Source organism: Lithobates pipiens, unplaced genomic scaffold (genome assembly GCF_037356315.1).
Source record: "Lithobates pipiens isolate NorthernLeopardFrog02 unplaced genomic scaffold, aLitPip1_a1.2 Scaffold_174, whole genome shotgun sequence".
NCBI classification, from domain to species: domain Eukaryota; kingdom Metazoa; phylum Chordata; class Amphibia; order Anura; family Ranidae; genus Lithobates; species Lithobates pipiens.
Genome location: NW_027507756.1, coordinates 202,364 through 225,778, shown reverse-complemented (window position 1 = coordinate 225,778; position 23,415 = coordinate 202,364). Strand labels below are relative to the sequence as shown.

Sequence of the window (23,415 nt, the reverse complement as noted above, 5' to 3'; positions counted from 1 at the left end):
ATGCCCCGCAAAATAAAATTTGTCCATCGGAGTACCCCTTAACATAAAAGGTGCCTATCAGCGTGACCCTTATTTTATGTTAAGGGGCACGCTGATGGGTATATTTTTATTGTGCACATCGATGGGCATATTTTGTTAAGGGGCACCTTAACAAAACATGCCCATCACTGTGCACATAAAAATATACCCATGTGCTCCTTACAAAAAAAGCCCAGCATTGTGCATATTAATAATATACCTATCAATGTGCCCCTTAAAATATGCCCAACAGTGTGCACAATAAAAACATGATTGATCATGAATGATCCATAATGTGCCCACATACCTTTACTGCAGGAGCGAGTGCACAACTGAAACTGCCTGGCAAGGAGAGCCAGGACCCGGGAATAGGGAACCGCGGGCAGCAGGGGGGCGGGGCGCGCATGTGACGTCACACCCCCTACTGCCCGTGAGCGTGTGTCTCTCTTCAGCTTCGAGAGACGCAGCCAGGAGCAGGGGGCGGGCGCATGCGCACAGCGTCACTGGTTGCTGGGGAAACCCGCGGTCCCAGCAAACCAGTGATTGCTTCAATTTACTATGCTGGCGGCACGGCGGTCCGGGCAGAAGCTCCGTTCGGTCCGGACTCGGACCACGGGCCGCCATTTAATGAGAGGGAGAGTTGCCCATGTTTGGAGTTTGTCAACCATCTGTTTTGTAATAGGGGCAATATTTAAGTCTTCGTACATGGGGAGCTTGTTATGAATCTGAATGCCCAAATACTTGAATGTCTGGGATGTCTGAAGTTTAGAAGCGTTCAGGTAATCATAGGAGCAGTGAGGGCCAATGGGAAAAGCTATCGACTTATCCCAACCAACCCTCAGACCAGACACATCCCCAAACTCTTCTACCACCTGCATGAGGCCACTGAAGGGGCTTTCCTTACCATCTAAATAAATCAAGGCATCATCTGCATACAAAACTTTTCCTCCAGTGTCCCGAGTCGGATGCCCGAAGCCCCTAAGCCTGCCGCACCGCCAGAGCCAAGGGCTCTATGGCGAACAGGAGTGGGGACAGGGGACACCCTTGTCTAGTCCCCCTAAGTAACTGAAATGGCAAATAGACATCTCTATTGGTTCGCACCCTCGCATTCGGTTTAGCATACAGCAGGCGGACCCATTTTGTAAATTGTGGGCCAAAGCCCATGTTGGCCATTGTCTCCCACAGGAATGACCAACGCACCGTATCAAAAGCCTTTAACACGTCTAAGGACAACACCAGGCTACTATGTTTATCCCTGCATGCTCTATGGATATGTAGATATAATCTGCGTATATTGTCAAATGTGTTACGTCCAGGCATAAAACCAGCCTGATCTGGTGATATCAAAGTAAGTATGACTTTTTGCAATCGAAGAGCTAAGATCTTGGCCAAAATTTTTGCGTTCATTATTGAGGAGGGAATTGGGACGGTAGGACTCGCATAACAGTTTGTTTTTGCCCGACTTGGGCAAAACCGCTATCAGAGCCTCATTCATGGAATCAGGAAGAGATCCCACGTTCAGGGACGCTCGGTAAGTGAGGAGTAGTTTAGGAGCTATCAAGTCAGTGTAGGCCTGATACCATGCCGAAGGGATACAATCCGGGCCAGGAGCCTTTGATGGCGGTAGGGAACCTATCGCTGTTTCCACCTCCTCAAGAGTGATTTCCTGTTCCAGGAGGTCCCGCTGAGCGTCCTCCAGGCCAGGGAACACCAACGACGAGAAGAAACCCTTAAATGTAGCCTCCGAGGGGGGGCGCCGGATCGTCATATAGTCTACCGTATTATGAGGTAAATTCCTGATTGATAGCTACAAGATCCTCGGTAGTGGAGCCATCGGTCAGTTGTATGGCAGAGATGGAACTATCCAAATAGTCCTTACGGGCAAGAAAGGCTAGCAGCCTCCCATTCTTCCCCCCGTGTTCATGTAGTTTTGCTGTCAAATGTAGTTGTTGTATTTTAGTCGTGTCTACAAGATGTAACTGCAACATCTTATGGGCATTCATCAGCTCACCTCGGGTAGCCTCTGTCAGGTTTAGCGTATGCCTACGTCTAGCCTCCTCAAGGGAACGTTCAAGTTCCATTTGTTGGGCCCTCCCTGCTCGTCTATGATGCTTAACACGGGATATGTATGATCCATGCAAAACCGCCTTAAAAAGGTGTCCCACGTGGGGCCCGCTGCTGTGGTGTCAGTGTTAGTGGACCAATAGTCTGTCATATCCGATGGGATGGCCTCTTGTATCCCCGGTGTGGACACCCACAAGGGGCTAAGTTTCCACACCCTAAATGAAGGACAATGTCCCAGGGTAAGAGTAACCTGTAGTAGTGAGTGATACGACACTGTTTGAGAGACATATTTAATTGCCCTGACAACCGGCAGAAAGTCCCCGGTAGCCAGTGCATAGTTCAGCCTGGACAGAGAACCATAGGTTTTGGATTGACAGGAGAATACCTTTTCCCCCGGGAACTTCCAATGCCAAATATCTACATATCCATATGCCTCACACCATTTACTAAACATCCTGGACTCATTCACATGAGGTTTCAGTCTATCCAAATCGGGCCGTAGCACCGAGTTAAAATCCCCCACAATAAACGTAGGGCAAACAGGTAACAGTGATAACTTAACGCTCAAGTCTGAGAATACCGTGGCTGTGGCTGGTGGAGGAACATAAATTGTGACCAGAATGACCTGGTGGCACTCAAAATGTAGCCCTTTGCGAATTAAGATGGCCACCCCACGAGCATAATTAGAGTACGTGGAGTGAAAGTTTTGAGCCACCCAACACTTTTTTAACGCAAGGATTTTTGAGCCCACCAGATGAGTCTCCTGTAGACAGAGAATATCCGGGTGCAATCGTTTGATCTGCTCAAACACCAATGCACGTTTAAATTTGGAATTCAGCCCCCCGCACATTCCATGAGCATATGTTTACCTCAGCTATGGAGGGGTTGGTAATATCGCACAAGTGGAAAAAAGCGGGCGCAGCCTGTCCAGGAGTCCCAGGACAGTCCCCCGCCAAGCAGCCAGAGCCACAGCACCTCCAGTGTTACAATGTGACACACACACACACACATCCATCCATCCTCCTCACACGCCTCAACCATACAACAGACAACAAATAAAGAGCTGCCAATAAGCATAACAACCCTGCCCTGCTCCCACGGAAATGGAGCGGGCTTGTACTCAAAACTAGGGCCATGCATGGGGCGCATGGCCTGATATCCATGTGAATAACCGCAACAAGTCAACTTCACCACTGAGTGGCTCAACATCGTTCTCCTAGAGCAGCTCCCAGATACTCATCCAAAAAATGGAGGAGTAAAAGTGTCCCGCAACAAAAAATAAACATTGTCAATCCCATCATGTTACAACAAATGCAGCAGAGACCCGCCGCACTGACCAGAGGTAGATTCGAAATTGGGGGGGGGGGGGAGATGAGGAGGGCAAAAGAAAACAGAGATGTCAACCGTTCAGGCCAACATCCTTCAGGCAGGATCTCGAGGGGGTTGGGGTAGGGACTCCCACCATGCGATGACGTTCTTGGGTGACTGGAAGAAAAGAACCTTCTCTTGAAGGCCAATGCGCACGGTAGCCGGGAATATCATAGAGTACTTCACTGCATGTTCTCTCAACTTTTGTTTAACAGACTGGAATTGTGCCCTTTGGTTGCGAACAGCCACCGAAAAATCTGGGTACAGTGACACTGTAGCATTGTTAATCTTCAGACAGCCTTTTATTCTGGCCGCCCGCAATATAGTGTCTCTGTCCCTGTAGTTCAGCAACCTGATAACCATGGTGCGTGGCGGATTGCCTGCAGGGAGGGGTCTGCCCGGGACTCTGTGAGCCCGTTCTATCACAAAGCAAGGGGACAGTGTGTCACGGCCAAACTCCTGCTCCAACCAACTTTCCAAAAAGGCCACTGGGTCAGACCCCTCCACCCACTCAGGGAGGCCCACCAGCCTCAGGTTATTCCGTCTGAGGCGGTTCTCGAGGTCGTCCACCTTATCTTCAAGGGAGGCTAATTTACCCCCCGCAGTATTGAGTTTAGGCAATAAGGGGTTAACTGAGTCTTCCAAGTCACTAATACGTTTCTCAGTCACATCCACCCTTCCATGTATTTTCTGAACATCCTGCCTCAGTAGTGTAAAGTCACTTTTGATTTCAACCACAGTCCCCATGAGAGCAGCATGGTTTACCTTAATGGTCTGCAGCACCTCAGCAAGTGTAGGCCCTCGTTCGTTCTCCTCCGCCTCCTCCCCCGCCGAGATCTGTGACACCAGGATCGGAGGGTCCGGCTGTCCCGGGGAGGACGGCGGAGAGGCTTCCCCAAAAGAGATCCGGCGTGGAGGCCGGAGAATCACAGGGCTCCGTGGCGATGGTCCGACGGCCATCTTGGCCCGAGCGTGTGTGCACATACATTCGCGCCGGCGGCTGCCTTCTGCGTTTGCCCATCCGCCGATATCACCTTCCAAGGAAGCGGGGGAGTCCTCCGGTACAGGCAGCGTCTTTCTTTCGGCATATAGTGAGGGATTAACCCAGGATGGAGCAGGATTGTAGCGGGAGATGTCGGAGCTACACAGAAAGACGTCCGCTCACATGACCAACTAGGCCACGTCTCTCAGGTAATCCCGTCGAGAAAACCACCTCCCTTTACTTACTCATGGTTGCAGTTGGCAGACAAGGAAGAGCCCAAGAAATCCCAAACACTGCGGGAAAGTGCTCTTCAAACAAGCTTTTTGACGAACGGTGGCAGCAAGCTAACATTTTTGAACACAAATGTTCAATTAGCATTAGAATCCAGGAAATGTCTTACAAATTGCGCACACATTGGTACGCTACTCCCACCAGGTTTGAAATATGGTACCCCCTATGTTCGGATCTTTGCTGGAGGTGCCAAAAAGACAGGGGGACCATGTTACTTATTTGGTGGGAATGCTATAAAATCATTCCTTTCTGGCATAAAGTGTGTGAATTAATCAGACATATCACAGAGACAAAAAAAATAATTAGCCCTGTCACTTGCCTATTGCATATTGCCAACTGCACCATGAGGCGATATAAAAAGTCTCTAACCAGACAGTTTCTAAATGCAGCAAAGCTGTTGATCCCTAGACACTGGAAATAAACTTGTGCATCAACAATTGCGGAATGGTTACATGTAATAGAGGACATCCATAATACGGAGGAAATGGTAGCTATAGCTAAGGAATCGACTGAAAAGTTTCATAAACAGTGGACTCTGTGGATCATGTTCCGCTACTCATACCAATTTACACAGTTATCTGTTGACATGCTTATATACATGATGTGGCTATCCTCCTGTATTCCCAATGACATACCACCACCGGTTAGTTCTTATACCATGTCACGTTCACCTGTCAATTGATTAGTCTATTCCTTGAGAAATGATATAACCCTTCCCTTGTGTTAATTACCTAATCCAAATGCTTTTTATTTTTTGTTATACCTGGATATACCTTCACTTTATATATGTTTCCTCTTTCAAGGCAAGACACCCAATATTGGGTACTTGCAAAAAAATAAAAAAATAACTAGAATGTTTAATACACTTGTTTTATATTGATTGCTATATAGCTATCCTAAGACGTTGTTTTATACACCCTTGATGACTATATAAATATGTAATCTCATTTCTACCCACGGGTCCCATTTGTTCAGCCATGGGTCGTGGCCAGAAAGGGGACTATTTAATGACTTTCAGGTACAGCAAAATGACCTGCAGAGCTGCTTTTCCTGATAATTAAGTAAAAGTCCCGGCTTACTTTATATCAGTCCACCACGGCAGGCTGAGATTATCACCTTAAAGACTTTACTGCGCCGCTCCAAGCTAGGAGTAGATCCTTTTTCCCCCTTGGTACTCGGGTATAGGGGTGCTGGCGTTCAACCGTTCACATACAGCGCTATCAATAGGAAGCATTCGGAAAGCCGCTCTCCCATCCGACCTGTGTAAGGTGTATTGTACAGCCTCAGCCAGCACTACTACACCCTCTGATGCATTTTGCCCTGTCCACTGGGCCTTATTCATATATGGCCTCTATGGCTAAGCCCTGGTGGGTGGGGCGAAACATGTCAGGGGCACATTCAGTGGAGTAGCACTGGCTGAGGTTGTGCAATACACCTTACACAGGTCGGGTGGGAGAGCGGCTTTAAGGATACTTGCTATTGATACCACAGGCTGGGAATGTAATTTAATTGTCAGTAAACACGGAACTGCAGATAATTCAGCTGCACCTGAAAGGTATTAAATAGTCCCCTTTCTAAAACCCCACCCTTGAATAAAAGAGTTGGGGACATTTTTTTTTTAATTGCTACTGAGCAGGGATTACTACAGGGGTTCTCAAAAGTTGCGAGTCCTCTCTCTGCCGCTGGGTACCCTGTAGAATCGACAGGGGCGGTGCTACACCCTTGTCAGCAGCCCTGGTCACAGGTGCAGTTGCCTGGCAGGACAGTATTTAGTACTGCACTTGCAACCAGCCTGTTACCAAATTATGCGTCGTTCTAAGAAACAGTTATGTATTAATGTGCTAATAAATCTATAAGGTAAATAAGCTTTTATTGTGGATGACTCTTACCTGCGTATCCGTTATTACTTCTTGCACGTCCATATCCAGCTCAGGGGACATAGAAGAGGAGTCAGAGGTAGTTGGCTGCAAGGTGCACACCGAGTTTCTGGGTACATCCTGGTCATCTAGAAAGCGCAGGCTTTCAAAGTACCACAACCGTGGCACATACACGTCATCTGCTCCAGCGCCGGCTTTTTTCGAAGCTTCTATTTTATGGAGCTCCTTCTTGAAAACAGTGCGCAAGTTAGCGATCTTGCCTTTCACATACTTTTCATCAGCTTTTGCATAAACCGCGGTGCATAACTCTGCCAGCTGTTTATAGGCCTCATCCCGCTTGCTACGGTTCGAATATTCCTTTGATTTAACTTTCCACAAGCATGGCATATCTCTGTACATGTCAATGAAATACGGCAGAAAATCAGGAGAAGTGAATTTATCAGCCATCGCTGCTGTAAAAAAAAAAAAAAAATTCAAAAGACAGCATTAGATTTCAGAAACTAAGATCAATCAAATATATTCAGTACTGCTCTACTTTAACTGGCAATTGCACGGTCATGCAACACTGTACACAAATTGAATTGATATCATTTGTTTTTACACAAATAGAGCTTTCTTTTGGTGCTAATTGATCTCCACTGGGTTTTTTATTTTTTATTATATAAACTAAAAAAATACAGAAAATGTTGAAGAAAATCTATATTTTTTATTTTCAGCTATAAAACATATCCAATAAAAAGAAAATATGTAAAAATCTAATTTCTTCATACATTTAGGCCAATATGTATTCTACTACATGTGTTTGGTAAAAAGAATCCCAATAAGTGTATATTGATTGGTTTGCATGAAAGTTATAGCGTTTACAGACTAGAATTGGAATTTTTATTATTATTTTTTTCTAATGCTAGTAATTGCAGTGATTAGCGACTTATAGTGGGACTGTGATGGTAGTGGGAAGTGGGAGCGCGGCAGCCAATCTAACACTAACTGATGCTGGGAAGGGGGGGTGCCTAACTGCCACTGTCACCACTGACACTAATATAGTGATCAGTGATAATGCTGTACACGGTCACTGTACTAATGACACTAGCTGGGAAGGGATTAAAGTGTTACTAAAGTCAAATATATAATTTTTTATTACAACAAATATATTATATTTAGCTACTTCTACTGAGTGGCCCTGATCCTCCTGTTCTGAGGTCCCCTGCAGCAATCTTGGCTCTTCCTTTTCTTTTTAGGACTACAATAGACAGCCACTGGCTATGGGGTGAGCGTAGTCTGCGTGCTCTCAACCTGCATGTCTATGGAGCCACGCTCACTTTTTTTGCCAGCGGTTGTGAAATTAATGGCTGTGTGTTGAGTTATTTTGAGGGGACAGCAAATTTACACTGTTATACAAGCTGTACACTCACCACTTTACATTGTAGCAAAGTGTCATTTCTTCAGTGTTGTCACATGAAAAGATATAATAAAATATTTACAAAGGGGTGTACTCAGTTTTGTGAGATACGGTATCTACTGTGAGCTGTTGGCAGTTGGTTAATGATGCACAATTAACATTCAATAACAAATTAACATGCGCATTAAAGCATATAAAGATACACTTAACTGAATCAAAAAGAATATGATGGTGCAATCAGGTTTAGTGGAGTATCGGACAGCAGCCCAAAAACGAACATTCTAGGAGCAAAAAAAAACGTTTGTCTAATAAAACAATCTTTTCTCTGCTGTAGTCTCCACCTCTTCTCTGTGTGCTGGTGCCTTCTACAAAAAGAACTGTAGGTGGCTGACGAAGCCAGGGAAGCCTCAAACATGTCTTCGAAGGAAACGGTGACCATCCTCACCAAGAAAAACTACCATGGGAAGCTTGCAGTTTACAACAGACCAAATGTAGAGATATGGCACAGAACTGTATGTGACCAACACACTGGAGAGAGATAGCTTGCGGAGGTCCGGGTGAGGTGGTGAGAGGGTTCCAAAACACTGTAGTGCCGCACCTCTGAAGAGACTGAAAATTTGCTACGGTAATAAAGGACAGCAGAGGGCGCAACTGAGCGTAGCAGGGATCACTACTACACTCAGATGCACCCTCTGCTGTCCTTAGCTACAAAAGACCAAATACACGCCAAGACCGCATTATGGAAAAAATTGTGTGCATGTTGAGACTTTGAAGCAAGCATCAGTTAAGAAAAAGATGGTCAGACCTTAAACGGTGAGAGGGACATCAGAATGGCGAGAGAGACATCAGTTGCAGAAGATTCGAAAAAAAAAAGAAGAAGATTCTCACCTGTGTGAGTTCGGTGGTGAAGGAGGAGTAGATGTTTAAAAGGAAAACACTTCCCACATTCAGAACATGAATACGGCTTCTCCCCAGCGTGAGTCCTCTGATGTACGATAAGACTTTCTCGCCAAGTAAAACATTTCCCACATTCTGAGCAGGAAAAAGGTTTCTTTCCTGTATGACTCATCTGATGGACGATGAGGTGGTCCTTTTGGGAATAACAGTTTCCGCATTTTGAGCATGCATATGGCTTTTCTCCTGTGTGACTCTTATGTGCGATAGCCCTGCGAATAGAGGGATTAGATGATAGACCTGCACTGTGATGTGCCGGATGAAGATTTGGCATTGTGGAGTTTTCTTCTGAGTCAGGCATCACTTCATCATCTACATAACATTCTTCCATGCCAGATGTTCTGTATTGTCCATCTGAAGAGGTAAAAAAAGAGAGGAAAAAAAAGGCGAAAAAGAAAAAAGGAGAGAGAAAAAGAGTAAAAAAAAAAAAAAAAAAGGAGAGGAGAGGAAAAAATAAATATATATAATAAAATATATGATATTCCTTAGCTGCGATTAGTCCTGATATACAGTATATGAAAAAAAAATCATAAAGCCCAACTCCAGCCATAATATTTCTTTTAATTGCAGACATGTATTAAAAAAAAAAAAATTGGATTTACATTTTTCTTTTTTAAACCAGCACAAGGAACAGTCCTTACATTTAATGAAAAGCCTCCCTTGTGCTAATGCCAACCACCCTAGTTAAAATTCAAAGTCCTCTATGCCCATTATACCCACATAGCCGTCATCTACTGGTACCATGGGGGTCAATATGAGCTCTGGACCTATCACAGACACTCATCAAGATAACCAATTATGCCTGCCCTTTTTTGCTCCTCTCCTCCATTCATAAAATCTATACTATAGCCTTCATCAATGAAAAACACTAGGAATGGAGGATGAATGAAAGGTCTGTCTCCTCCAATCATACAGGACTTTTCATTCATAACAAGGAGTCATGACTCATTAAATCGAATTAATATCCCTTGTGCTGATTTACATTTTTAAAAGTCAACTAAACTTAGACCACAAGGGCTTACATATGCTCAGTGAAGTGACTGGCCTCATGTGATACAGAGATGAAAAAAATAGGATTTTTATAACAGCTTACTTGTAAAATCCTTTTCTTAGAGTACATTATAGGACACAGAGCCTTAAGTAATTACGTTATGGGTTATAGGCCACCTTCAGGTGATGGACACTGGTTATACCCAATCCAAGAAGTTCACTCACTATATAACCCCTCCTCCTTCCAAGAGCACATCATCTTATGTAGCAATTTTCTTTATCGTACATCATGGGACACAGAGCCTTAAGTAATTACTTAATGGGGAGTCCCATAGCAATGCTGCTTGAGGGGAGGGAGACACAACCCGGAGGGTACCCCCAAACTTGAGGATCTATACTGCTGCCTGCAGCACACTGTGCCCAAAGGCGATATCCTCATACCTCACATCCAGCTGATAACATTTTGTGACTGTATGCACTGAAGATCAAGTTGCGGCCTTACAGATCTGAGCCATGGAGGCCTGGTGACGCACTGTCCAAGAAGCACTAACCGCCCTGGTAGAGTGCGCCTTAACTTGAAAAGGGGGAATCTTACCCCTTAAATCATAAGTTTGAATTATCACTTGCTGAATCCACTTAGCGACAGTGGATTTTGACGCTGCCTGTCCTTTCTTAGGACCCTCTGGCAGAATAAATAAGACATCAGTCTTACGAATCTGAGCAGTTGCCTTTAAATAGCTTTTCACTGCTCTCACCAACCCTTGGATTCACACCAGGAAACATAAGTCCTCCAGACTCTATAATATATAATTCTGGAAGCTGGCTTCCTTGCATTAATAAGGGTAGAGATAACTGACCTGGAAAGCCCACGTTTCTTCAGAATCTGGGTTTCAATAGCCAAGCCGTTAAATTTAGAGACCGTAAGGAAGGATGGAATATCGGTCCCTGTCAGAGAGGATCTGGCCGTAGTGGGAGGGACCATGGGCTGCCCACTGCCTTCTTTATGATTTCTGCATACTATGACCTTCTGGGCTATGCTGGTGCCACCAGAATTACCAGCTTTTTTTCCAGCTTGATCCTGCAAAGAATTTGAGGCAGAAACTGAATAGAGGGAATGTACAGATCAGTGAGAACTGATCCCATGGGGTCACCAATGCATCCGTTTGTTCCACATGCGAGTGGATCCCTTGTTCTGGCCACAAAGTTGACTAACTTCTTTTTTAACAAAATTTTTTATTTATATTTCAAAAAGAAAATAGAAAACAAACATGCATCAACAGGGTACATACATATCATGTGCAGACAGATAGCCAAATTGCAGCATATATGGATCACAGACATTTCCTAGCAATGTGTAGAGTCGCTAGTCATTGCAGTATAGATTACAGACACTCCCGAGACCTCCCCCCTCAATACAAAAACCACAGAAGATAACAAGAAAGGAACCCACCCCCCACCACACCCCTAGCCTAATCAATGGTCAAATGCTTCGCCTCAACCCATGCCGCCCAGATCTTCCCGAATTTCCCGGGGCAGTTCCTGCCCAGATACGTGAGTTTGTATAGCGGCAAAGCCACGTTCACCAGGGACTGCCACAATTTTTTAGTAGGAGGGAGAGGTTGATTCCATTGCATTAGTATTGCTTTCCTTGCGTATAGTGTAGTGTAGAAAATAAACAGTTTCTTTCCCCAGCAGATTTCCAAAAAGTCACAGATACCCAGCAGGAGAGGTATCGGGCTAAGTGGGATCGTAAGCTCCCCCACAGCATTAATGTTGGCCAGGACGCCCTTCCAGAATCCCACTACCCCGGGGCAGGACCACACCATGTGAAAAAAGTCAGCATCGTCTTCGTTGCATCTGGGGCAGGTAGTCAATCGGTCAGGGTAAATCCTTGCCAGGCGTGCCGGCGAAAAGTATACCCGGTGGAGGAACTTCAATTGTATATACCTGTCCCTTGCAGAAATCGTCAGGGTCAGGTATTGCTGTATACCCTCCTCCCAGTCCTCTTCAGTAAGTTCCGGAATGTCACTGTGCCAGAACTCAAACAAATGGGAGATCCTAGTCTCGTCCTGTATGGCCAGCGCGGTATAGATCGTGGACATTGTGCGCCCCCCCCCCCCCGCAGAACCAAGCACTTCCTCCACTGCAGACACCCCTAGAGTCACTCTGGATGGGAATTGAGACCCGGAAGGCATGTCGCAGCTGCAGAAATCTGAAAAACATATGATTCGGCAGGTCTCTAGCTTGTTTAAGAGCGTCAAAGGAGAGTAGTTGCCCCTGAGATACTATGTCTCCTAGTGATGTAACTCCATGCCTGGCCCAGACAATCGGATCAGGGATGGACTGAAAATGGGGCAGGCGGGGGTTCCCCCAGAGGGGAGTCCTTGGGGCCCACACTCCAGTGCCCACCAGCTGTTTGTTTACCAACTTCATGTTGAACCTGGACGCTAGAAGATCTACATCCGGAGTCCCCCATCTTTGGCAAACAGCCTGAAATATGTAGGTATGAAGAGACCATTCCCCTGGGAATAACTGCTGGCGACTTAAGTAGTTCACCTGACAATTCTCTACTCCCTGAATGAGGACCGCTGATAGGCACAGAACATTCCTTTCTGCCCAAGTTAGAATATGGTTCACCTCGCTCTGCACTGAGAGACTTTTGGTGCCCCCATGGTGATTGATATAGGCCACAGCTGTGGCATTGTCGGATTGAATCCTGACAGGACAATCCCGTAACCTGAAAGTCCAGGCCTTTAGAGCCAGACGTACTGCCCGAAATCTCTAGGATATTAATGGGCAAGGTTCTTTTGGTTCTTGACCACTGTCCCTAGACAGTTGCCTTTTCTAGTACTGCTCCCCAGCCTGAAAGGCTGGCATCCGTCATTACCACTTTCCAGATGACTGGTCTGAAGGATTTTCCTTTCAGCAGATTCTGAGTTTAGTAACCACCAAGTGAGGCTTTGGGACACAGCTGCATTGGCAAGTCTAAAGCTTGAATTGTTTTGTTCCAAGCAGACAGGATACTGTTTTGCAACAGTCTTGAATGAAACTGGGCATAGAGAACTGCTTCTAATGAAGCCACCATGGTTCCTAGCAACCTCATGCAAAGGCGAATGGAGGGATCGCCCTTTGACCTGACCATCTGTACCAGCTCTCTTATGGAATTGATCCTTGCCTGAGACAAGAACACCTTTTCCTGGGCTGTGTCTATGATCAGACCCAAGTACTCCAGCCTTTTTAGCGGTATTAAGGAAGATTTCTCTAAGTTGAGAATGCAACCCAAACTTTCCAGAGATTAGTTGTAGTGTGCATGCTTTGCTCCAAATGAGCCACCGACTGATCTATTAGCAATAGATCATCTAGGTACACTATGACTGTTATGCCCTGTGCCCTTAACCTGCCTAGAGGTGGGGCCAGCACTTTGGTGAACACCAGGGGGAGTTGTGGCTAGCCTGAAGGGCAGGGCTACAAATTGGAAATGCTGCTGCTAACTTGAACCGCAGAAACTTTTGATGAGCGGGAAATATAGGTACATGCAGATATGCATCCCTGATGTCGATTGATGCCAGATGTTCTCCTCCTAGGAGGATAAAAACGACTGACCCGATTGTCTCCATGCAAAAGGAGCTGATCTTCAGGAACCGATTTAGATTTTTTAGATCTAGAATGGGTCTGACATCTCCATTTGGTTTCAGTACCATAAGAAGGTTTGAATAGAACCCCAAACCTTGCGCTTTTGTGGGGCTCTGTATGATCACCCCCTTGAGATATTAATCGGTCTAGTGCCTGAAACAGAGATAGTCTTTTCTCTGGATCTTTGGAAACACTTGACCTCAGGAAGCGAGATGGTGTAAAGTCCTGAAATTCCAGCTTGTATCCCAGCGTTACAGTGGAGATGACCCATCTGTCCTGCATTTCCTCTTTCCAGACTTTCTGAAAACTGCAGAAGTCTTCCCCCACCTTGGTGAGGGGGGTTGCCTCTTCATGATGAGGCTTTAGGATACTGCTTTGTAGGTTTCTGACCCTAGGACTTCTTTTGAGCCTGGGTCTGACTCTGAGATTTTTCTCTAGAGTCAGACGGCGGAGGCCATCGCCACTGCTTAGAGGCGGAAGCCCCTGGCGTAGGGGAAAGAGCCCGTTTAAATGAAGGGCATTGCAGGACTGGCAAAAAGAGTACTTTTCTCACTAGAAATTGTTTGGCTATATTTGTCCAAGTCTTCTCCAAATAGTCGCTCATCATGAAAAGGGAACCCAGTTAGGAGGTTTTTACATGGTGCGTCAGCTGACCAATTTTTTTTAACCACAGAATTCTACGCAAATGCAGAAGCGTAAGGCGGGATGCCTGGTGAATAGAATCTTTAATAGCATCTATGGCAAAGCATAATGCTTTTGGTAGTTCAGCCAATTCCCGAGCTTGTTGTGCAGTATTCTCTCTAAGGGTCTGTTTAAATTGGTCCTTCAGTGATTGACAGACACCTATTGCAGCGACTGCAGGCTGAGTAACGGCACCTGCATTGGAAAAAGTAGATTTTAACAGGGATTCCAACTTTTTATCTGTTGGATCCTCAAGCAATATAGAAATTTGTGCATTGTCCACTGAACAAGTTAGACCTTTATTCACATTGGAAATTGCAGTGTCAACTGCTGGTATTTTCCATCTTTTAGAGAATTTCTCCTCCAGGGGATAGAGAGAGAATTGCAAATCTCTTAGGGAGAAAATGCTTATCTGGGTGATCCCATTCAGCAAAAATAAGTTGTTCTAGTAATGCACGTGTAGGAAACGCATGCAAAGGTTGAGAAGGTTTTAAGGAACCCAAGGAAGAAACGGAGCTCTCAGGAGACTCCGTTAGGGGTAGCATGAAAATGGAGCAAACCATCTCCGTAAGGCCGCGTACACACGGGCGGACTGTTCGCCCAACTTTGTCCGTCCAACAGTTTCGGCAAACAGTCCGCTCAAAATTAGCATGGACGGACATGGCCACACACGACGAACGAACAGTTTGCTGAAACCGTGCGCGATGACGTGAACGGCACGTACGACGGGACGAAAAATACGACGTCCTATACACTGCATTATAGCTTTCGGCGTGAAAATCCTTTCTGAGCATGCGCGCAACTTTGTTTGACGAACAAGCCTACACACGAGCGGGCTGTTCGCTGAAACAAGGTTTCAGCGGACAGTTTTTCGGAAATTCCGAAAAACCTTGTCCGTCCAACTGTCCGCTGAAACTGTCCGCTGAAAGCCCACACACGAGCGGACTGTCCGCCCAAACACTGTTCAGCGGACAAAGTTGGGCGAACAGTCCGCCCGTGTGTACGCGGCCTAAGAGATTGTATCAGCAATTTCTCAGATAGAGAGGCTGAATAAGGTTCATCTACCGTCGGTTTGTTTTTTCTCCTGATCGACTGAGGGTAACATCTCATCCTGTGCCCACTGTTCCCCTTGCAAAGGTTCTGAAGTGGGTGAGGGGATCTAGTAAGCTTCCTATCCATTTGAATGGAGGTTGCAATTAAAGCCGCTAATCTTCCTTCCAGACCCTGTAGGGAGGAGGAAAGGACATCTTCAGTCACGTATACAGGGGCTGAGATGTGAGAAGCAGTTGCATCAATTTGTTCCAATGGCTCACCCTGGTTTGCCATAACTTGTAATTCAGGCGAGGATGACAGCATGGAAATGCGACTAGAGCTCCTAACACCTGGGGGTGAAACCATTACTTTTTTGTTTTTTGTGGTGTCTTTTTTGGTAGGCATAGTCCTAAGAACAAAAACAGAGGCACGATACAAATTGCACTTAATCGCTGAAAATAGTCATGCCATTTAAAGCTGCTATAAAGTTCAGCCTAGTGCTGGGCAAAAGGTGTTGTTCCTGTATCAAGAATGCCAGTTTGCAACCCTCACATGTCCCACAGCTCGTGTCCTTGTGTTGCAGGCTGCTTGTTTTCTCCTTGTCAGCCGAGGAGAGGCTATCACAGCTGTATTTTATCTGTGTATACCTGCCGTGCTTCCTCGTGGATGTTCAAGGCACCGCACTTAGGCCCACCCCCTCCGAGAAAAAATTCTGCCCCTTTTTACATTTAAATTGTTCCCGCGCTTGTGCGTGGCGTTTTCGTGTCCACAGAGCCAACAATGGGGAGGGGAGTCAGAGTCCCGTGATGTACTTCAAAGAAAAGGATTTTACAGGCAAGCTGTTATAAAAATCCTATTTTCTTAATCGTACATCATGGGACACAGAGCCACGGTAATTACTATGTGGGATGTCCCAGGGCAATGTCAACTGAGGGGAGGGAGACACAACAAAAGTAAGGCAGGATGAGATCAGAGGACTTATACTGCTGCCTGCAGCACACTGCGCCCAAAGGCGTTCTTCATGTCTTTTTACATCCACCTGATAGAAATTGGTAAATGTATGGATTGAAGACCAAGTTGTGGCCTTGCAGATTTGAGCCATGGAGGCTTGGTAATGCACTGCCCACGAAGCACTAACAGCTCTAGAGGAGTGTGCTTTGATTTGAGAGGGTAGAAACGACCTCTTTAAACCATAAGCTTGATTGATTACTTGTCAAATCCATTTAGAAATAGTAGATTTTGATGCTGCCTGTCCTCTTTTAGGACCTTCAGGCAACACGAACAAAACATCCGTTTTCAAAATCTGAGCAGTTGCTTTTAAGTAGACTTTGACTGCTCTCACGACATCAAGAGAATGTAGTGATTTTTCTTCCATAGAACAAGGTTCTGGAAAAAAATGAAGGTAGAACAATATCCTGGTTTAGATAAAAAACCTGATACTATCTTTAGTAAAAAATTAGGATGAGGACGCAATACTACCTTATCCTTGAAAACAATAATAATCTGGCTCTTTACAAGAAAGAGAAGCCAATTCTTATACCCTTCTTGCAGCAGATATGGTTACCAGAAAAAATTGTTTCCTTATCAAAAAGGACCAAGGGAATATGTTGTATGGGCCCAAAAAAAGTCTGTTTTGTAATGCCACCAAAACTAAATTCAAGTCCCAAGGGTACAGGGGTGACCTAATCGGAGATTAAGCTGTGTTACCCCCTGAATAATGTTACAAACCAAAGAATGAAAAGCAAGTGGTCATTGAAATAATACCGATAAGGCAGAGACCTGTCCTTAAAAAGCACTCAAGGCCAGCTTTATCTCTCAGAATGTCAAGGATTCTACCTTTGACCTATTTCATGGGGTGCAACCTCTGGTTTCACACCAAGAGACATATGCTTCCCAGACTCCATAATATATAATTATGAAGGCCAGCTCCCTTGCATTAACCAAGGTAGAAACAACTGAACCTGACAGCCCACGCTTCTTCAGAATGTGGGTCTCAATAGCCAAACCATTAAATTTAGCTTTGTAAAGTAGGAGGTTATACCGGACCTTGCAAGAGAAGGTCTGCCCGTGGCGGTAGAGTCCATGGGTCCCCTACTGTCATCTTTCTTTCTTCTTGCATACCAAGATTTCCTGGGCCCCGATGGGGCCACAAGAATCACCGACTTCCCTTCCTGTTTGATCCTGCGAAGTAGTCGTGGACACAGGCAGAATAGCAGGGAATGCATAAAGCAGTGAGAACCGATTCCATGGGAATAGCAAGGTATCTGTTCCGCATGCTAACGGATCCTTTGTTTTTGACACAAAGTTGCCGATTTCTTTGTTGAACCTGGTCATAAACAGATCTATGTGTGGGATCCTCCATCTTTGACATATTGACAGGAAGATATCAGGGTGAAGGAACCATCCTCCCGGGAACAACTGCTGGCGACTCAAGTAGTCCGCCTGTCAATTTTCTATTCCTTGAATGAAGACCTCCAATAGGCAAAGTACACCTTCTTGTGCCCCTTTGGTGATTAATATAGGCCATTGCTGTGGCATAGTCAGATTGAATCCTGGCAGGACAATACCGTAAACTGAACGCTCACGCCCTTCTAGAACCTGAATTTCAAGAGTGATAATGGGCAAAGGCCATTTCTGATTTGGGCCACTTCCTTGGTAACTGAAGGAAGGATTTTCCCCCTTGCAGATTTTTGGATATTAACCATAAATTGAGGCTCCTGCGTACCCAGCCTACAGCACCTGGTATTTCCAGGTGGTCCATCTGGGTACTAACCAGGCCCGACCCTGCTTAGCCTCCAAGATCAGACGAGATTGGGCGCTTTCAGGGTGATGTGGCTGTAGGCTTTGGAGTCAGACACTTTGGGAATCTAGAGTTTGAACCCTTTGTTCCAAGCCGATAGGATACGGTTTTGCAGCAGTCTCGAATGGAACTGAGCATAAGGAACGGCCTCGAATGAAGCCACCATCTTTCCCAACAACCTCATGCAAAGTTGAATAGAATAATTCATTTTGCTTTGACCACCTAAATCAGTTCCTTTATGGTGCTGATCTTTGCCTGGGACAAGAATACCCTTTTCTGGGTGTACCTATGATCAGACCTAAGTATTTTAGCCTTCTTCATGGTTTTAAAGAAGATTTCTCCTAGGCTGAGAATTCGACCTAGATATTCCAGGTAGTTGAATGTGGTGACCATACTTTGGTCTAGGTGGGCTACGGACTGGATTATCAAGAACAGATCATCCAGGTAAACCATAATCATTATACCTTGGGCCCTTAATCTGGCTAGAAGAGGTGCCAGAACCTTTGTAAACACTCAAGGTGCAGTAGCTACACACTGAAAATTAAGATTTTCCACCTTGAAAAGTTGATATTACTAGTGAGCGAGGAAATAGGCATATGGAGGTATGCATCCTTGACGTCGATTGACACCAGAAGTTCTCCTCTTTGTAGGATGGAGATAACTGATTGCACTGACTCCATTCAAAAAGTGGTTATATTCAGGAATTTAACCTCTGCTCTTACATGGGGGTCACCATGATCAATTTTTGCCAAAAGATGGTCCAATGCTTGAGAGAAAGACTTATTTTTCTCTAGAGCAGAGGTTGGGAACCTCGGCTCTCCAGCTGTTTTGAAACTACAAATCCCATCATGCCTCTGCCTCTAACAGTCATGCTAGGGTCTTGCAATGTCTCATGGGAGTTGTAGTTTCAAAACAGCTGGAGAGCCAAGGTTCCCTACCCCTGCTCTAGAGCCTTAGGAATGTTTGATCTGAGAAAACGAGGAGACGGGAACTCTTGGAACTCCAGTTTGTACCTTGGAGCTATTGAGGAAGTCCTCCATTTGTCTTGACACTCTTCCTGCCAGATCATTGAGAACTGCAGAAGAATTCCCCCTATTGAGTGAGTGGGGGTGCTTCCTCATAAGGAGGCTTCAGCATCTTGTAGGTTTCCTCCCCCAAGACCTCTTTTGAACCTGACGGCGGAAGCCATCGTGACTGCCTGGAGGCTGGTGCCCCTGGCACAGACGAAGGAGCTTTAAAACGAAAATACATTTACTCCTTTTCTTAAATGGCAAAAGGGGTACTTTCTCCACTAGAATTTCTTTGGATGTATTATCCAAAACATCCCCAAATAGCTGTATCACCGCAAACAGGACGACTAGCCAGGAGCTTCTGCATGGTGCTCAGCGAAGGATGCAAGGGCTGAAGGATAGAATCTCTCATAGCAACTATTGCAAACATAAAGCTGCCAGATCCTGGGCCTGCTGAGCAGGATAACCTTGAACACCTCTTTAAACTGGTCTCTCAACAATTAGCCACTTGAGGTCCGGGCCATAGCTGAATGACGGCTACAGCGCGGACCTCCGGGAGGCTGTCATAAGACGTCCTCCCCTGTGCGGGGAGCATGCTGCGATAACTGAGTCACTGAGACTTGGCTGATCACTGATCCTAGTAAGGGGCCGGTCCCGGACCCCTTACCATGTGATCAGATGACAGCTGATCAAATGATGTAAACAAAAGCTTGGTGATCGTTATTTTTCTCCTCACGCTGACAGCGCGAGGAGAAAAAAAAAAGCTGATCACCGGCTTATGTTAAAAGGGACATCGGTCCCTTTTAACATAAAGGTCCATCTGCCTCCTCTGTGCCATTCAGTACCCCCTGCCAGTGCCACCTGTCATTGTCACCTGCCACTGCCCACAGTGCCCACCAGTGCCACCTATCAATGCCCATCTGTGCATCCTATCAATGCCCACCAGTGGTGCCAATCAGTGCCACCTAGCAGTGCTGCCTATCAGTGTAAGAAATCAGTGCCCATCACTGCCACCCATCAGTGCCCATCACTCCCGCCTCATCAGCGTACATCAAAGAAGGAGAAAAATTACCTGTTTGCAAATTTTTTTAACAAAATATAAAAAAATATATATATATTTTTTTAATTCGTTCTTTTTCAATTTTTTTAACAAAAAATAAAAACCGCAGAGGTGATCAAAGACCACCAAAAGAAAGCTCTATTTATGGTAAAAAAATGATAAAAATTTCATTTGGGTACAGTGTTGTATGACCGCGCAATTGTCAAAATGCGACAGCGCTGAAAGCTGAAAATTGGTCTGTACAGGAGGGGGGTTTAGGTGCCCAGTAAGCAAGTGGTTAAGCAATTACTGTCAGCGCAGGCTGAAGCACTCAATCTGTTTTTTTTTTTTTTTAAATAGGAATTCCAACTTTTTATCCGTTGGATCCCAAACATTTGAGCATTGTCTGCTGGACAAGTCAAACCCTTATTCACGGAGGATCTAGCAGCTTTAATTGTTGGTATACCCTACTTAGTGAATTTCCTCCACCATAGGATAAAGTGTGAAAACTTTTTAGTAGGGAAAATAATGCTTATCTGAGTGATCTCAGATACAAAAAAAAAAACATTTCCAACAATGAATGGACAGGAAAAAGGGAAAAAGCATGCACAGCTTGAGGAGGCTTTAGTGAACACAAACACTCAGTTAAGGGTACATAAATGTGGAGCGGACCATTCAGCAAGAAATTGCACCATACATCTTAAGTTGGAAACAGCTGATTCTTCCGCATTTGACACCTCAGAAGAGGAGCCATCAGCCTAACCACGGTCCCCTGATGGAATTCTTCTTCTCCCACCCCTAGTTCCTCAGTTTGCGGGTCCTGGGCAATGGAAGAGAATCGGTTACATTTTGACCTACACTGGGATGCGATTAAAGTTGCTAAACTTTTTTTTTTTTTTTAAAACCTATCATGGCTGGGGAAAACATATCTTTTTAGTAAAATAAACAGGGGCTGCAGTTGAAAACAGTTGCAAACATTTCATGGTCCCGATACTCACTCTTGACCAGCCACCCCACCTCATGGGAGGATGCCATTTTTAGAGATGAGTAGGCTTTGCAGAGCTTGGGGGAGACCCTATTAGCTCTTTTTTGGGCGTGTTTCAACCCCCCCTCTGACCTTAGCCCGATGCACAAAGCAGAGGTACTACCAGAAGAAATCGCATCCTCCGCTTGAGCAATAGTCCAGCCACTGCCGCTGCTATTAATGCTCAGCCTGATGCAAATAGTAAATGTGTCAAATAGGAAATGCCTGTGTCACCAAAACCTCTTTCATGCTCCTCTTTGCTCTGATGTCTCTCCGACAATTTTGCAGCCAGCGCAAATGGAGTTTCTTTTTTTTTATATACACACTCCTGCATTGAAGGACGCCAACGCTGCACTAAGCTCCTCCCCCACATCGCACCATGCCCCCCATCCTTTCTCTTTCAAAAAAAGAGTTTTCCCGCACAAGCACGGGCCACCGATCCGACGGGATCGGCTTGTGAGTGAGGGAAGGATGGCATGGAGGAGACCTGGAGGCCGCCGAGTAGGGGTGGTAAAAGAAAACAGCACTGCCGATAGTCTTTAGTTCTCCCTTATACTCAGCCCCATGAAGAGGGGAAGAGTTAAGCCCAGGTGGGTGTGTCTGGAGGAACCAAAACCCCCCAAACTTACCAGAGGTCTGTCTGCTAGCCGGAGGGAAAAAAAGTCTGATGCTTCTGTGACACAGCGTGATCTCTGAGCAAAGCATGAGAAGGTACGTGCTCCATACAGTCTCCAGTGGTGACACTTAAGCAAGACAACATTTACTTTAAAGGAGACATTTCATAAGAAAATTTAAAAATTCCTTAGAAAACTCCACTTACCTTTCCCGACACAGGGTTTTCTGTGGTAAAACCAACAGACCAAATCTTCACCCTTCACGGTGGGTTCTGTTAACAAATCTTCAGGAATCGGGGACCCTCGGGGAACCCACAATCCTGGACCTGTAATAGCACCCTGCCAATAAAACTTTATAGCCTTAATATCAAAAGTACTGGATCCTGGGGTCCAGCTCTCTAAAAAGAGAAGCGTTTACAAGCAAAACCTTGTTTCTTTGGATACAAGGCCCGGGCACCATTCAATTTGGCCTAAAAGACACTTTGAATGGATCCGGCTGCACAGCTAGCCCCAGCAAGCATTGCTCCAGTGGAGCTCAGCACAGCACATCTTTACTTGTGACCAACACCTTAGACACTGGCGAAAAAACGGAGATACTCCCGGTATGGGAGGGGTTATTAAGGGAGGCAACTTCCTGTTAAGGGTGTGCCAGTGTCCAGCACCTGAAGGTGGACTATAACCCACATAGTAATTACTATGGCTCTGTGTCCCGTGATGTACGATTAAAGAAATGTGCATTTATTTTTATTTTTTTTAAGTGAATTTATCCTTAAAAAGGAGACTTCCCTCCTTTCATGGCCAACACCTGTCAACTAGATTGTAAGTAGAGGAATCTCACATCCCTGTGGTCTTGATAAGGATGATTCAGTGGAGCAAATGTTTCTGTTTGTTTATTGCTCACCTGTGCTGATGTTTAATGGGATTTCCTCCTCTTTAATCCTCACAGGTCCTTCTTCCTCCTCAAGACTGACCACTCTCCGAGCAGCTCTGCGGTCTGTGAATAAAGATGAGAGAGAAGCCCTCTGTATTGAGATGTATGAGAGACTCCAGAGAGTGTGTGTGGGGGGGGGGGGGGGGGGGGGACTGGTCACGTCTCTTGGCTGGTAACACAAAATTACATGATGTGAGGAGGCAAGCCAGAGTCTAATAGAGGCTGATGGCTCCTGACTCCCCCACTGGGCACATACTGTCTCCCCATTACTGTCTACTGACAGAGGAGGGGGAGGAGAAGAGATTGTTGTCGTTTTTTGCATTCTCTTTAAACACTTCAGCCATTTGGATGCTCTTAGTAGGTCCAGAGAGTGAAAGGTTCAGCACAAGATCATTGCCCCCCCCCAAATTTCAGAGCTATCATTCCTTGGCTGATACAGCCAGGGAAGCAGCTAACTGATCAGATCATTGCTAGCTTAGCAGGGCAGGGGTTACATTGAGGTCTAATAGACCCCCAATATCTCCATCAAGAATATCTGTCACCTGGTTTGTTAACCCTTTATGATAGTGTTAAAGTGGTTTTAAAGCCTTAAAGCAGTAGTAAACCGCATTTAATGGAAATAAAATCCCCTGCAAGGCAATGTCATAATGTGCTAGTATGCATCGCATGCTGGCACATTATGAGAGACTTACCTTACAACAAAGCCCT

At 45.5% G+C, this 23,415-nt stretch overlaps 1 protein-coding gene and 1 pseudogene across 3 annotated transcripts in view; both read right to left on the bottom strand.

Annotated features, from left to right (window-relative positions):
* Positions 1-23,415, bottom strand: part of LOC143986635 (uncharacterized) — a 51,863-nt gene that overhangs the window by 7,938 nt on the left and 20,510 nt on the right. For 2 of the 3 annotated variants that reach the window (XM_077485044.1, XM_077485045.1), the window contains exons 5-7: positions 22,678-22,770; positions 8,888-9,307; positions 6,613-7,052 (exon numbers count right to left, since the gene is read on the bottom strand). In XM_077485044.1, the coding sequence (XP_077341170.1) occupies positions 6,613-7,052; positions 8,888-9,307; positions 22,678-22,770 (953 nt within the window). The remainder of the gene's footprint in view (positions 1-6,612; positions 7,053-8,887; positions 9,308-22,677; positions 22,771-23,415) is intronic. The other variant, XM_077485046.1, reaches the window with a different exon arrangement.
* LOC143986644 (5S ribosomal RNA) lies at positions 18,017-18,132 on the bottom strand (annotated as a pseudogene).